The sequence below is a fragment of the Chiloscyllium punctatum genome, chromosome 3 (assembly GCF_047496795.1).
Source record: "Chiloscyllium punctatum isolate Juve2018m chromosome 3, sChiPun1.3, whole genome shotgun sequence".
NCBI classification, from domain to species: Eukaryota; Metazoa; Chordata; class Chondrichthyes; order Orectolobiformes; family Hemiscylliidae; genus Chiloscyllium; species Chiloscyllium punctatum.
The window spans coordinates 119,649,591-119,664,269 of NC_092741.1; the positions used below are offsets into that span (position 1 = coordinate 119,649,591).

The window sequence follows — 14,679 nt, forward strand, 5'->3', positions numbered from 1 at the left end:
TTTGCTGGGCAGTTGACATGATAATTCGGTGAAAGTAAAAATAAGATGCGCTGAAACAAAAGCCATCTGAAAACTCTGTCTTTCCAATTTTGACAATTCCTGCCTTAATGAGAAACAGAAACAAGGTAATGTTTGAGGTTTGAATATTATACATTTGACCACAAAACAATTCTGTGGCTTTTTGTTATGCAAACATGTCTCCCTATCTGTCTTGCACAAAAGGGCATTTATTGTCTTATTCATCAAGTTCCAGCTATCCAGTTTGGTCTTACCACTGACACTTGCTTCTAACTCAGAATTCTTCTGTGCCAACCTACGCTGCATTCCTCTGACATCCCATGACAAACATTGAAAAATAAAACTCTCTTCTGGGCAGACTGTAGAATTGTAAAAAAGTTTTTTGCAGGCTGGTGTTCAAATCTTGTCATAGACATATAACTTTATTGCAACGTCACTTTGAATATGGCTATAGAAATAATAGTAACTGCAATTATTTTGATTTGCATCCTAGATCAGTAATACTCTCTTGTAGCTGCATTCTTTTAGCAATATAGTTGACATTGAGCAATGTTTCTGTGATTTGTACTTATATACAAGACTGGAAAGGAGTACTTAAGAGTATTTAAAGTTTCTATAAGCGAGACAATAATCTTATGAATTTAAGATGTAAATTTAATCCTTAGTAAATTGCAGTATCATGCATTGTATCAAAGTAACTAATCAATTACATAAAATATATATGGAGTATGTGCATCTGCTCTGAGGAAAATTTCTTTCTAAAAGAATAATCATTTCAATCACTTTAGTTTCTGAAGAGGAGAATTACATCAAACATGAAGTAAAAATAGGTCAGTTGGTAGAGCTGGCCCATGCACTACTCAAGCAAAAGTGTATATCAATGCGGTGATGCCTCAGACCCAAGAGGACAGATCTACTCCATTATAGTTTCTTTTCACTAAGTAACTGATTAAAATTCAATTAAAATGTTACAACATACAATGGAAAAAAACCTCAGAATCCACTGAAATAAACCTAATTTATATATGGATCTACTGTGATTGTTACAGTTACTCTATTTTGCTAGTTAATCTGCAGACAGTTGTAATAACCACCACTGGATTGTTACAGCACTCACCTGCAATACTCTTCCTTTTCTGGTGAATGGCATGATGCTGTGTTGCAGGTAAATGGAAGGAGCTACTTATATTCTGAGCATCTTGATTGGCTGTGTCTTTTATAAATTCAATAGCACCCTGAAGGACCCGGAACTGCAATGCAATAGCTAATTCTAAACGAAGGAAGATAGGATTACATTTATAATGCAGATTCATGATAAGATATCACAACATAAGGACAAAAACTTTGAATTGTTTTTAACAACTTTGAAAGTCCCTTGTTTATATATGTCATCTTAACATTTCTACCCTAATTCTATCCATCTGCACATCTGACTCAGGTAAAGAGAGAAGGGACTGAGGATTAGGGAGAGGGAGGAAGAGCAGCTACCCAACATTCTATCTTGCTGTTAATAATGGTCTCATTTCCAGTGATGGCAATATCAATCGATTTTCCATACTGGTGTTCCCAATTAGTTAAAGCATCTGGCACTATTCTCCGGAGGCAAAGAAATAGAAGGTCCATTTTGCAATATGTGCAATATAATACTAGTTTGGGCTCCACATTAATATGAAGTTCCTGATTCACTCAGATTCCTATCTCTACCAAAAGAATGGGCATCAGAACCTCTACTTGTAATACAGCCACTGGCATTAGAAATTTGCACCTGCTTTCAGTAGTACTGTTAATGGCAACACAGCTAATATTTCACTAACCTCATTGTTTTATCATACAAGCCTAATCTAATCTGACTGCTAACTGGAACCCTGCTGAGTATTTTAGATTGCTTGAAGAATCCAAATTGTTGCCTTTTTCACCTTCAAAGCACTTATTCAGCTTGGCTCACAGGAAACTGTCGTCACATTGCTAAACCTCAGTCAACAGGACTTATGTATGTACTCTTTCAAGAGTCCACAGTTACACTACTGGGATTAAGGAGTTATTTTCAGCAAGGTGAATGTGGAAAATTGAAAAAAAGCACTACAGAGGAGCTTAAATTTAACTTAGCTTTTGACATAACCATCTTCAAAAGGATGCATTTGGGAATGCCAAACAAAGCCAGAAAATACACAATAAACAGGATGCTACTGAGAGGGATAGAGGAAATGTAAAACCTTAAAGTATAGAATAACAAATCTTTGAAAATGAAAGGACAGTCTGATAACATGATAAAGAAACATAAGGAACACTTTTCTTTGTTGGACAAGGTATAGAATACAAAGCAAGACAATGCTGAAACTGTAAAACACTGGTTAGGCCACAGGTGGAAATGTGTACACTTTTCTGGTTACCACAGTATAGGAAGGATGCAATTATTCTGGACAGCAAATATTAACAGGGGTGTTGTCAGAGTTTGGAAATTGCATTAATACGGAAAGCTTGGATAAGCTAGAGAGGTGTTTTCCTTCGAATAGAAGGAATGGAGGGGGGACAGAATTGAAATGTTCAAAATTATGAAGGGTCGAGACAGGGTAAACAGGAAAGACTGGTTTTCTCTTGTGGAAAGGTCAATTACCACAGGGGACTGATTTAAGATGATCAATAAAAAGATTAAAGGGGACATAAGGAAAAGCCTTTTCACCTAGAAGATGGTGAGCGTCGGAATTCACTGCCTGGATTAGTGGTTTAGGCAGAAACCCAAACTGGAAGGTGGGATATTGAGTTGAGTCAATCTTTCTGAAGTACAAGTGAGCATCTTAAAAGGGGCTCAATAAACAGTCTTCTTCTTTAGCAAGAAAGAGGATGAGAACAGCTGCCTACCCAGATGAAGTAGTGATGTGGTTTAATAGAGTTTGAGTCGAGAATATTCCCATCTTCAGTCCAATTCTGATGGAAAGAGAAATCACCCTGGCAAAGAAGCTGGGAAACAAGGAGCTCATCTGCACTAACCCATGGCTTAATTGATTCAAGATAAAGAATGGCATCATCTTGTATGGTAAGCAATAAGAGTGTGGCAGTTATAGCAGAAATGACATGATAGACTCTGAAATAATCCTTCCCGTGCCTTGCACGAGTAAACACCACAAAACAGTTTTAAAAAAAACCTGCTAAGACATGTTATGATGCACTTCTGGAGCAGGTGGATTTGAAACCAGACCTTTGGTCTATAGGCAGGGACACTACCACTGCACCATAACTGTCTTGCCACAACACATTTTTTAACATCGATGAAACAAGAGTTTGTTTTATCATCTTCTCCCAGAACACACACTCATATCTAAAGATGATAAATCTAATGTAGAAAATGAAGCAAGGAACATATCATACAGGCAGTGTCAACATGGATGATGCTGAAAATCTGATGCTTCTTGTGAAAGAAAATTGAAAAAATGACTTGTTGTTTTACAAATATCAAGCTACTACCCATGCAGTAATAGGCTAACAAAATTACCTCGATGACTTCCATCATTTTTGAGACAGGTCTAGCAAAGTGAATGCACAATGCAAGAAAGGGATTCTTAATACAGACAATTGTCCCGCATCACTGAAATTGCTGGTTTCAAGCTGATGCCTCCAACACCCTGGTCAAACTTAGCCAATGAATCAGCAGGACGATTATAAAACTGAAAGCTATGTACACTATTGTTATTATTTGAACGACACGGACAGGAAGTATTTTGTTTGGATAATAATCGAATATTTGGATAATGGAATGTTCACATAACACAGTTTACCTAAGGACCGGAACCTTAGATCTTGTTTGGATAATCCGGAACTTGGATAATCGATGTTCGGATAACTGAGGTTGAACTGTACTTCCACTGATCTCTCAGACTATAGAGACCATTGATAAATATTGATAATCCAATTGTTCTAGAGTCTATGTTCATAATGAATGAGGTGCGAAAAATGATGATGGAAGCTACAACTGCCAACTGCTTCCACTATGCTGAGTTCAAATAGGTTACAACTGCACAAGATCTCAAAAACAAATAGTTAGCTCAGGCCTACTAATCTGATGAGCCACTTTTCGCTTGCCTGAAGGGAGTTACAGATATCAGGCAGGGAAAACCATATTAACCCATAGACAGGTGGATGATGTTGTATGCTGCACAACAGAATTGACAGATAATATAATTATAGGTGCGTTATATTCTTCAACTAAGTCGTCCGAGAGGTCAATGCTTTGAAAGAGTCTGATGAATACCTGCCCACTCATTTGCTTGTTTCTCTCAAAGGGCGTAAAAATGCTTTGGAAATTTTCCACTGGAGTACAAAAACATCAAAACCACATTCAACTGCTGTGATGACATAGTAAACCATGTTGCATTCATCCGAACACAGCATGTTTGGCAGAAAATGATTACACAGTTTTCCAGAAGTCCTGACATTTTTCAATGCAACAGTGGATGTTTTAACAATCCTAGGCCAGGTGAGGCCACAACACACGACACTAATGTAAGGTGTGAAAAAAATTGAAATGAAGACATTTTTCTACATTTACTTTACTGTACTTGCACTTGAACCTGATGTTTTCAGCACCAACAGCTGTAGATTCATTTATTGAAACAGGACCTCCTTGATTATCATGAAGCTCAATTTAACTTGAACTTGTAGATAGATGAGCTGCAATTTAACTAATTTTACAGTTTTATTTATTTTTTGTGGCAAATCAAAATGACCAATTATGAATTACTTGCTTGAAATATCCCTTCAGTGTCTCCAAGTTTTCCTTTAGAAAAATGTTTGTAGGTCCATTAGTAACAAAATAAACAAGAAGTGGAGCTGGAAAAATACAGAACTAAAGAATTAAGATCAGTTCAATTTCTAAATTATTCTATTTTAAGCACCCACAAACAAGCAGACAAAGCACGTCCAGAAACCCTAGCCACTCTCCCCTACATCAAAAGACATCTCAGAAATGACAGCCAGACTACTCAGACCCCTTGCCATCATGGTAGCCCACAAACCCAACAACACACTAAAACAGCAGCTAATGAACTTGAAAGACCCTATACAGACAATGAGCAAAACTAACGTCATTTACAAAATACTGTGCAAGGACTGTAACAAATACTACATTGGACAAACAGGCAGAAAACTAGCCACCAGGATACGTGAACACCAACAAGCCACAAAAAGACATGACCCTCTCTCACTAGTATCCTCACACACGGATGAGGAAGGGCACCACTTTGACTGGGGCAACACATCCATCCTAGGACAAGCCAAACAAAGACACGAACGAGAATTCCTAGAAGCATGGCATTCCAATCGGAACTCTATCAACAAACACATCCGGTTAGACCCCATCTACCATTTCCTGAGAAAAGGAACAGGAAATGACTTCACCACAGGAAATAACATCACCAACCCAAAGAAACCCAAACATATAAATAGAAAGCAGGAATTTTCAGCATTGCTTCGCGTGAGGCCCACTGAAGATTGCCTAGTAAGGTAACGAAAGGTCTGGAAATAAACCTCCAAGCTCAGCGAGAAAATTTACATCCAAAACCTCAACCTGAACTATAAATCTTCTCAAAACTCGTTAAGCACCCACCTTTTGTTTTTGCATCCTTGCTCTTCTGCAGGTATCCAAGCAGTGAGATTAAATCCTCTATTATGCGAAAATATGGTAAACCAGAAGAGCTGCAGGAATGGATGGTAATAGCAACTAGTAGTTGCTGAATATCACATAGCAGCAATTTGTACTCATTCACTGGAATACTACAATGGAAGAAAATGATGGGATAAACTTAACAAAACAGACCACTTTCAGAAACAGGAATAAAGTGAAAGCTGTGATGTGTAAAAATCTAAATAAAAACAGCATTCAAGCCTTTTAAAAATAAAGATCACAAATATGATTGTGGAACCATAAAATAACTCAGCTGAAATATTAAAGTGAAACAATTCAAAAAGAACTCTCAGGTATATTTCACCTTAAAAATACAGAAAAACGTCAGGTTACATTGTGAAGGTGTTACATGACAAAATACCCAGCAAAAGGGAAGATACTAGGGAGGGTAACCAAAAACATGATCCACAGCGGTGTTTTTAGGACATAACTTAAAGAACAAGAGGCAGCTCAGAAAAAAACATTTATAAAAATGTCTTTTAAAACTCAAATTGCTTTCTAGGTAATTAAGTACTTGAGGTTTTTTTTCACAAAAATCCATTCATGAAAACATGGGCATCGCTGGCTCAGCCAGTATTTATTGTCTAGCACTAAATGCCCAGAGTAGCAGTTAAGAGTTACATGTAGGCCAGACTGTTGGGCAGCAGATTCCCTTCTCTAAGGGCTATTAGTGTTACTAGACTCTTTTTTTTCTAAACAATAATGAATTTTGTTAATTGAATTCAAACTTTATCTGCAACACTGGTATCAAAACCATGTCACCAAAACTTTAGGTTGGGTTCTGGAGTTCTAGTATAGCATTAAGACTTCTATGCCACTGCCTGCCCAGTGTTGCAATTGAGGTAGCATAACAGTCAATTGTGCACAAAGTCTCACACAATACACTCATGACACATCAGGCAGATAATTTGCTTTAATGAGATTAACTGAGGAATAAATATTGAACAGCAGACCAGATACTTAGGTATAGATATTGGTTTGAGACGAACAGGTAAAACACAAACTATTTCAGGTCGACATAAAACAGAATAAGAGCGGTTCCAAAATAAATAAAGGAACAATGTAATCAGATTTTCTGTTTACAATGATTACAGGATAATTATTTCACTTTGCAATCTATTAATCTAGCACAATAACTTCCTTACCCATTCTCTAATCCATTTAATGTTGCTAAGGTGTTCAACAAGACATATATTAAGCCGTTGTCGAGCAGTATGTCAGCTAACTTGGGGCAGGCATTCAAAAGCTGGAGTAGAACACACAATTTATTGTGCACCAATGTATTTTCATACAGGGAGTTTTCAATCAGGCCAAGTACAGGAATAATGCATCTTTTACGAAATGGGTCGATCTGAGCCATAGTCTCTGTATCCAAACTGCAAAAAAGAAGAAAGACAAGGCAATTTACTCAAGAATTGAACTGTTCTGTAAAACTTGTCATTTGTATATATTGACACGGGCCCTCTTATAAAGCAAAGATCCGTTAACAGCTATGGCTAAGTCTTTGACCAAATAAAGAACAAAAGGGTTGTTAAAGAATTATTGTTCTAATCAGTGAATAACACAATTAATTTCTCAGTATCAGCAATAAGGTGGCACAACATACCAGCCTATTTTTGATACTGGCCTCTTCTGTTTTGCTTCTGATCTGCATGGTCCTAGCTTGTCTAATTCATATATCTTATTGGTAGCTATTTCAGTTAGTACATATTCCTGATGTGGTAGAGACTAGGCTAGGGGACATAGTTTAAAAATAAAAGGAATTGTCTATTTAAAACAGAGATGAGGAGAAACATTTTCTCTCAGATCATGTGTACGTGGAATTCTCTGCCCCAGAGAATGGTGAAAGCAGTGTCATTAATTATTATTTTTAAGTTAGAATTGGATTTTTCACTAACAAAGGAGCCAAGAGCTACATTCACCTGAACAATTATTCCCGACTTGCATGGCAGCAGCTTCTGAAACTGGAAGTCAATGCATCTGCATGCATGAGTGGAATCTCAGAACAGTTGTGCAACTTTGCAGCTTAGAAGGAACATTGGTCAAGAAGCAGAAAGAAAGTGGATTGCAGACATGGTCTGACCAGTATTGAAATTATGAAGTGGTAGAGCAGGCTTAAGAGAAAATTGGCTTATTCCTGCTACTAATTTGAATTCTTTAGTTTGAACAGCTCAACCTTGATCAGGCAGCATCTGTGGACTGAAACACAGTTAATGTTTCAGGTCAAGGACCTTTCATCAAAACTGAAATAAGTTAATGTTTTGACATGTTTAAAATAAGTAGAAGCAAGGAAAGTGGGTAGAGGTTTAGAGAGTAAAAAGGCAAGGTCTGTGAAAGGGTGGTTAGCAATTAAAGGCTGGAAAATTAAGGAGCAAAACTGTGATCATACATAGCAAAAGGAGATGGTAATGGGAGAAGAGAAACAAAGGATGGATACACATCAGGCCTAACTGTAAATAACAAAATCTCTGGGTGGGATGGATCTGCGTGTAGGGGGTTGGTGCAGAATTGATAGACTGAATGGCCTCTATAGCACTGTTTTGAGAAGGAGCAAATACGGTATATTAAAAGTAGGACATGTAGGTTGTCTTCTCATTTTCTTCAAGTCAGAGGGGCAGCCATGGGTACCAACATGGGCCCTAGTTATGCCGGTCTCTTCATGGCATATATGGAACATTCTTGGTTCCAATCCTAATCCAGTCCCCACCCACAACTCCTGCTCCGATTTATCGATGATATCATCGGTGCTGCTTTTCTCTCTCTTCCGGAATTGGAAAGGTTCATTGACTTTGCTTCCAATTTCCACCCTACCCTCACTTTCACCTGACCCATTTCTGACTCCTCCCTTCTCTTTCTCGGGATATGCAGTACACTAATGTATACTGTAAACCCAATGAGTCCCATAGCTATCTGGACTATAGATCCTCATACCTTGTTTCCTGTAAAGACTCCATTCCATTCTCCCAGTTCCTTTGCCTCCATTGCATATGTTTTGATGAGGCCAAATTTGACAAGGAAGTCTCAAACTTCCACCTTCTTCAACAGAGGGTTCCACAGCACCGTTGTTGATAGGGCCCTCAACTGGATCTGAACCCCTCTTCCCTCCCGCTACAGCCACAGAGTTCTCCTTGCCCTTACTTATGATCACACCAGCATCCACATCCATAAGATCATCAGCCACCATTTCACCTCCCTCCAGTGAGATGTCACCATTAGACACAATCCCCTCCCTTATCCACCTTCCACAGGGACCTTTCCCACCGGGACATCCTGGTCTACACTTCCTTCGCTCCCAACGAACCCCACAGCCCCATGGCACAAACTGCTGAAGGTGTAACACCTGTCCATTTACCTCCCCTATCCTCAGCATCCAAGGGCCTAAACATACCTTCCAGGTGAAGCAGGGTGACTGTTTCATGGAACATTTATGTTCTGCTCGCAAAAGACCCAGAGCTTCCAGTTGCCTGCCACTTTAACACACTGCCCTATTCCCTAGCCAACATCTCTAGCTCAGCGCAAGCTGGAAGAACAACACTTTACTTTGCACATTGGGACCCTGCAGCCCTCCAGATTCAATATCAAGTTCAATAATTTTAGGGCCTGAACTCTCCTATGCCCTAGCGCCCAACCAAGGCTTGTTATCACATAGTATGTAATAGCAGGCTATCTACTGTTAGCCTCATTCACCTTCACAGCCAGATCATTATCCATTTCTTCATTTTTCCAACTATCGTCTCTCTCTTTTGGGTTTATCTATACCTGTCATTTACTCCTTACCCCTTCCCCCATCTTCTGCACACAAACCAACATTTTCTGAGCTACCATCAGTTCTGAGGAAAAGTCAGACCTGAAACGTTAACTTTGATTTCTCTGCAGATGCTACCAGACCTGCTGAGCTTTTCTAGCAACTTCTGTTTTTGTTTCTGATTTACAGCATTTGCAGTTCTTTCGGTTTTTACATGCAAGCTGTTGTCTTACATAGGAGGAGTGCTTGGGATCTTGGATATTCAAGAGAGAAAAGGTAAAAGTGAATGTTAGTTTTTTTGCATTTGGATGGGAAAGTGCAATGAGGAAGTGACAAGACGTTGCGGTTGATGGAAGCGCAAATTTTAAAGTCAGGCAACTGGAAGGTTAGGTCACACTTGTTGATTGAATGAAGGTGTTGCAAAGTGCTCATCCAATCTGTGTTTGTTCTCCCTAGTATAGAGGGGACTGTGTTGTGAGCACTGAATACAGTAAACTAAACTAAGTATTATAAATAAACCACTGCTTCAGGTTGAGGAACAATAAGGAGGTAGGGGATAAAAGGCCAGATGTGGCATCCTCTGCATTTGCAAAAATAGCTGCCATGGGATGGAGGGTTTTGGGGGTGACTGAGGAGTAGAGTAGGATGTTATAGAGCCAAGACACATATGGCAGTAATGGTATAACTTTACATATCTAGGGATTCAAGCTACAATGAAGGTTGCCATCTTCTACAAAAAAATCCCTTCTCACTATGATATATGGTGATCTAAATAGAAGAAACAAACTGTCCATCTTACTTCTGTTTGGATGAGCTGGAAGATATTGATCCTTCCTTGCCTTCAGTATTTACTCCTGTCAGTTCTGGATGAAGTAATTCCAATATCTTGGAATTCATACATTCGTCTGGGTGGACGAAAGGCAGGTAAATGCACATTAGCATTATTAACTTCTCAAAATAAAAAGGGAGTTATATCCTTCCAATTATCAATCACAGTTGCTTATGGATATTCCTCACTGCCTTCCAAAAGGAAAACAAGGTGCAGATGCCTCTTTCTTGCCTTAGCATTCTCAGTTTGGAAAAAAAAGATGGACAATTCATGAAGATTTCTTATTAGGGTGACAGTTGACCAATATGGTGCAACTGAGAGAATTCAGGAGTACTTCAGAGTCTGACCACAGTAAAGACTACACTGAATGTACAGCACCAAATCAGGCCAGACAAACTAGTCTCTGCCTCAACACAAGTATCCTATAATTCTAAACTCACCATTGGCAAAATTATCCTATGTAGAAATAGTCTATATTCCCTAGATTTAAGAAGAATGAGAGGTGATCTCATTGAACCATATAATTCTTTTTAAATCAAGGCATAACAGGACTGAAGCAAGAAGGATATTTTCCCTGGCTGGGTGTGTCTAGAACCCGGAGATAGACTCTCAGGATTACAAGTGGTCAATTTAGGACTGTGATGAAGAGAAATTCCTTCATTCACTCAGAGGGTGGCAAACTTTGGAATTCCCTACCTATCTAGAGGTAGAGTCATTAAATTTACTCAAAACTAAGATCGTTAGTTTCTTGATTAGTAAGGGAATCAACAGTTATGTGAAGATGATAGGAGAAAGATATCAGCAATGATTGAATGGTGAAGTATACTTGATGGGCTGAATGGCTTAATTCTGCTCCTATATCTTATGGACTTATGATAGACTTCCAGATATTTGATATCAAATGATTTGTGATACTGCAGGAATATAGAACTAATTGAAAAGATCAGCATTGATTTAGTTGAATGACAGAGCACGCTTCTTGGGCCAAATGGACTATTTCTATGTTCTTAAATACCTTAAACAAAAATAGAAATTGCTGGAAAAGATCAGCAGCTCTGGCAGCACCCACGGAGAAAAATCAAGTCATAGAGATGCACAGCATGGAAACAAGATCCTGTGAAAAGATTGCCCCTTAGGTTTGTTTTATATCTTTCCCCACTCACCTTAAACCTATCCCCTCTAGTTCTGTCTCCCCCACCTCTGGGAAAAGACTTTGTGTATTTACCCTATCCATGTCCCTCATGATTTTATAAACCTCTATAAGGTCACCTCTCAGCCTCCTACGCCCCAGGGAAAAGAGTCCTACCCCTCTTCAACCTCTCCCTACAGCTCAAATCCTCCAAACCTGGCAACATCTGAAACCTTTCAAGTTTCACAACATCCTTCAGATAGGAGTTAACGTTTCGGGTCAAATGACCCTTCCTCAGAACTGCTGCCAGACTTTGAGCTTGTCCAGCAATTTCTATTTTTGTTTCTGATTTACAACATCTGCAGCCCTTTCTGTTTCTTTTCTTAAAGACTTTTTTCTGTTTGGCAACTCTCCTACAGCACATTGTAATGTTCCAATAATTAGCTGGGAAATATAATTTTACAATAAAAATTGATGGTTCAGATTAGATACAAGAATATGTAATGGTGGATCAGATCACATTTGATGAACTCAAACTTACCATAACAAATACTGCTTCAACTGAATACTCTTCAACATTTAAGGAGAATTATCATTTTAGATTTAATTCTTCGAGTGGGTTAGCTACCACTTACTGATTTTCCTGCAGTTTAATCCTTATAATATGATTACATTTAAAACAGTACTACAGAAGTTTTAAAAACTGGAACCAATTTAGACATGTCTGGCTTTTAACCATCATCTTGAAAGTTAATAACATCACAAAATAATAAATGAGTTTATTCAGACTGGCAGGTTGAACTAAATTAGCAAATATTTGTCTTAACTATTAACTGCTGTTAAATTTCTGTTCTTGGTCTTCAGCAAACAATTCAACTTAGTGCCTATATTCATTTTTATTAGGCTGCACTTTGTAAACAATAAGCAGAACAGAAAATCAATGGGTGATGCATTTAACAGTAATTCTTAATGACAAATCAATTTTTAAAAGCATACCTTAGTCTACAGTTAGTCAAACAAACACCTCACCCTTTGAAAAAATAGAACTGCCTATCCATGTACACTTTCATCTCAACACAAACTGCTGAATACTGGTTGCGTTAGTGGTGGAATATAAACCTCCAAGTCTGAATAGTGATGATTAAAGGGGCTGACAAATTGATTTTCATTTTAGGGATGCTGATCTTGATTCATGGAAATAGACAAAAAGGAATTAATTAACAAAAGAAACATACTCTTCATCCAGACTAACTGCCCGGCCGAGCAACATTTCAAGGAAGCACTCCAGCAGACCGTGAGATCCTTGGTGGAGATAGAGCTGGTTGGCCAACAAAGAAAATCCATGGTTTTTCAAGAACTTTTCCTTTTGTTCCTTTGATGCTCGTGTAAAATATGCATCCAGCAACTGTCAACAAAACAAGTTAAATTCAGTTAGGGAAATGAGATGTATGGATTTAGAAGGAAAGATCTTCCAATAGCAAATCTGAATCCAGAAGCAACTTGCATTTATATAGCAACTTTAGCATGGTGAAACATTCCAAGAACAACATGAAGGAAGAGTTCTGGTAATAAGCCAAAGGAGGAAATAATCAGGACCAAGATCATTTTAAAAGGTGGTATAACCGTCATTACTGTGAATTACATTAAGGGTTAAAATGCAGAGTTTTGATTTCAGTTTAAGATAAATTAAAGGCTATTCACTTTCAGTCGGTTTTATTTAGTTAGTTATTTTTAGTTGTGCACTTACAAACAAAGCTTGAATTTTTGGCCCAGCTGAAGCAGGTTTTGGCAGCAAGCCAGCTGTGATGTTACTGTGGAGATAACTGCTGAGGGCAAGTGTGTTGCTCTGAGTAAAAACTGGTTGCAGTTTTAAAAACCGTAATGAAGTGAGACAGAGGTTGACCTGGAGGTTGCAAACATCCAGTTTTATGTACTTACGTCTGTAAGTTTAGAGAGTGCAAAGAGTGTATTCTAAAGAAATTGGTAGGGCCAAGTAGCTCTGTAAAGAAACAGGACGTCATCCGCAAAATTTTCACCAAGGGAATGCCTATGTATATCAGGTGGGTCATGGCCTATGGTTGTCAGCGATAGCTTATTAGACCAGGGAGTCAATGATTAATTGTTATGCATCAGTTGATTGTAATGTTCATCCTTGATTGGAGTTTGGTCCTCAGTAATGGGTAGTACAATCTCACCAGCAACCAGCAGTCCAAACAACATCACAAAAGCATGGAGAGATGTGACTACATTCAGGGTTCTGGATGTCAAGCTGTAACGTTCAGCTCCAGATACTTCTCCCGCAATTTTATGATCTCTCAACTTAACAGAAAAGACCAATTGGACCAGGAGGTTAAATTAGTAAAAATAAAAATCATATAAGCCTGATGTGTGACCTGCACAAAAGAATCAGAACAAAATGAAATTGCCTTCTAGAGTAGAAGTATGTTTAAAAACCTACCAGAATATAAGTCAAAATATAAATAATTTAAAATTACAGTATAATAAAATAAAATGCCAGTTCTGAAGAAGGGTCACTAGAAGAGGGGTAAGGACAAGCCAGGGAACAAGAGACCAGTGGCCCTGATGTCAGTGGTGGGCAAGTTGTTAGAGGGAATCCCGAGGGACAGGATGTACATATTTTTGGAAAGGCAGGGACTGATTAGGGATAGTCAACATGGCTTCGTGCCATGGGAAATCATGTCTCACAAACTTCACTGAGTTTTTTGAGGAAGTAACAAAGAAGATTGATGAGGGCAGAGCGGTGGATGTGATCTATATGGACTTCAGTAAGGCGTTCGACAAGATTCCCCATGGGAGACAGGTTAGCAAGGTTTGATCTCATGGAATACAAGGAGAACTAGCCATTTGGATACAGAACTAGCTCAAAAGGTAGAAGACAGAGGATGGTAGTGGAGGATTGGTTTCCTGACTGCAGGCCTGTGACCAGTGGAGTGCCACAAGGATCGGTGCTGGGTCCACTGCTTTTCGTCTTTAATAGAAATGATTTGGATGTGAGCATAAGAGGTATAGTTAGTAAGTGTGCAGATGACACCAAAATTGGGGGTGTAATGGACAGCGAAGAAAGTTACCTGATTACAGCAGGATCTTGATCAGATGGGCCAATGGACTGAGAAGTGGCAGATGGAGTTTAATTCAGATAAATGCGAGGTGCTGCATTTTTGGAAAGCAAATCATAGCAGGACGTATACATTTAATGGTAAGGTCCTAGGGAGTGTTGCTGAACAAAGAGACCTTGGAGTGCAGGTTCGTAGCTCCTTGAA

At 38.6% G+C, this 14,679-nt stretch overlaps 1 protein-coding gene across 3 annotated transcripts in view; it reads right to left on the bottom strand.

Annotated features, from left to right (window-relative positions):
• Positions 1 to 14,679, bottom strand: part of lyst (lysosomal trafficking regulator) — a 369,211-nt gene that overhangs the window by 70,452 nt on the left and 284,080 nt on the right. For all 3 annotated transcript variants that reach the window (XM_072559529.1, XM_072559520.1, XM_072559538.1), the window contains 4 exons: positions 12,634 to 12,803; positions 6,841 to 7,071; positions 5,618 to 5,784; positions 1,136 to 1,288 (listed from right to left, as the gene is read on the bottom strand). In XM_072559529.1, coding sequence (XP_072415630.1) covers positions 1,136 to 1,288; positions 5,618 to 5,784; positions 6,841 to 7,071; positions 12,634 to 12,803 — 721 coding nt within the window. The remainder of the gene's footprint in view (positions 1 to 1,135; positions 1,289 to 5,617; positions 5,785 to 6,840; positions 7,072 to 12,633; positions 12,804 to 14,679) is intronic.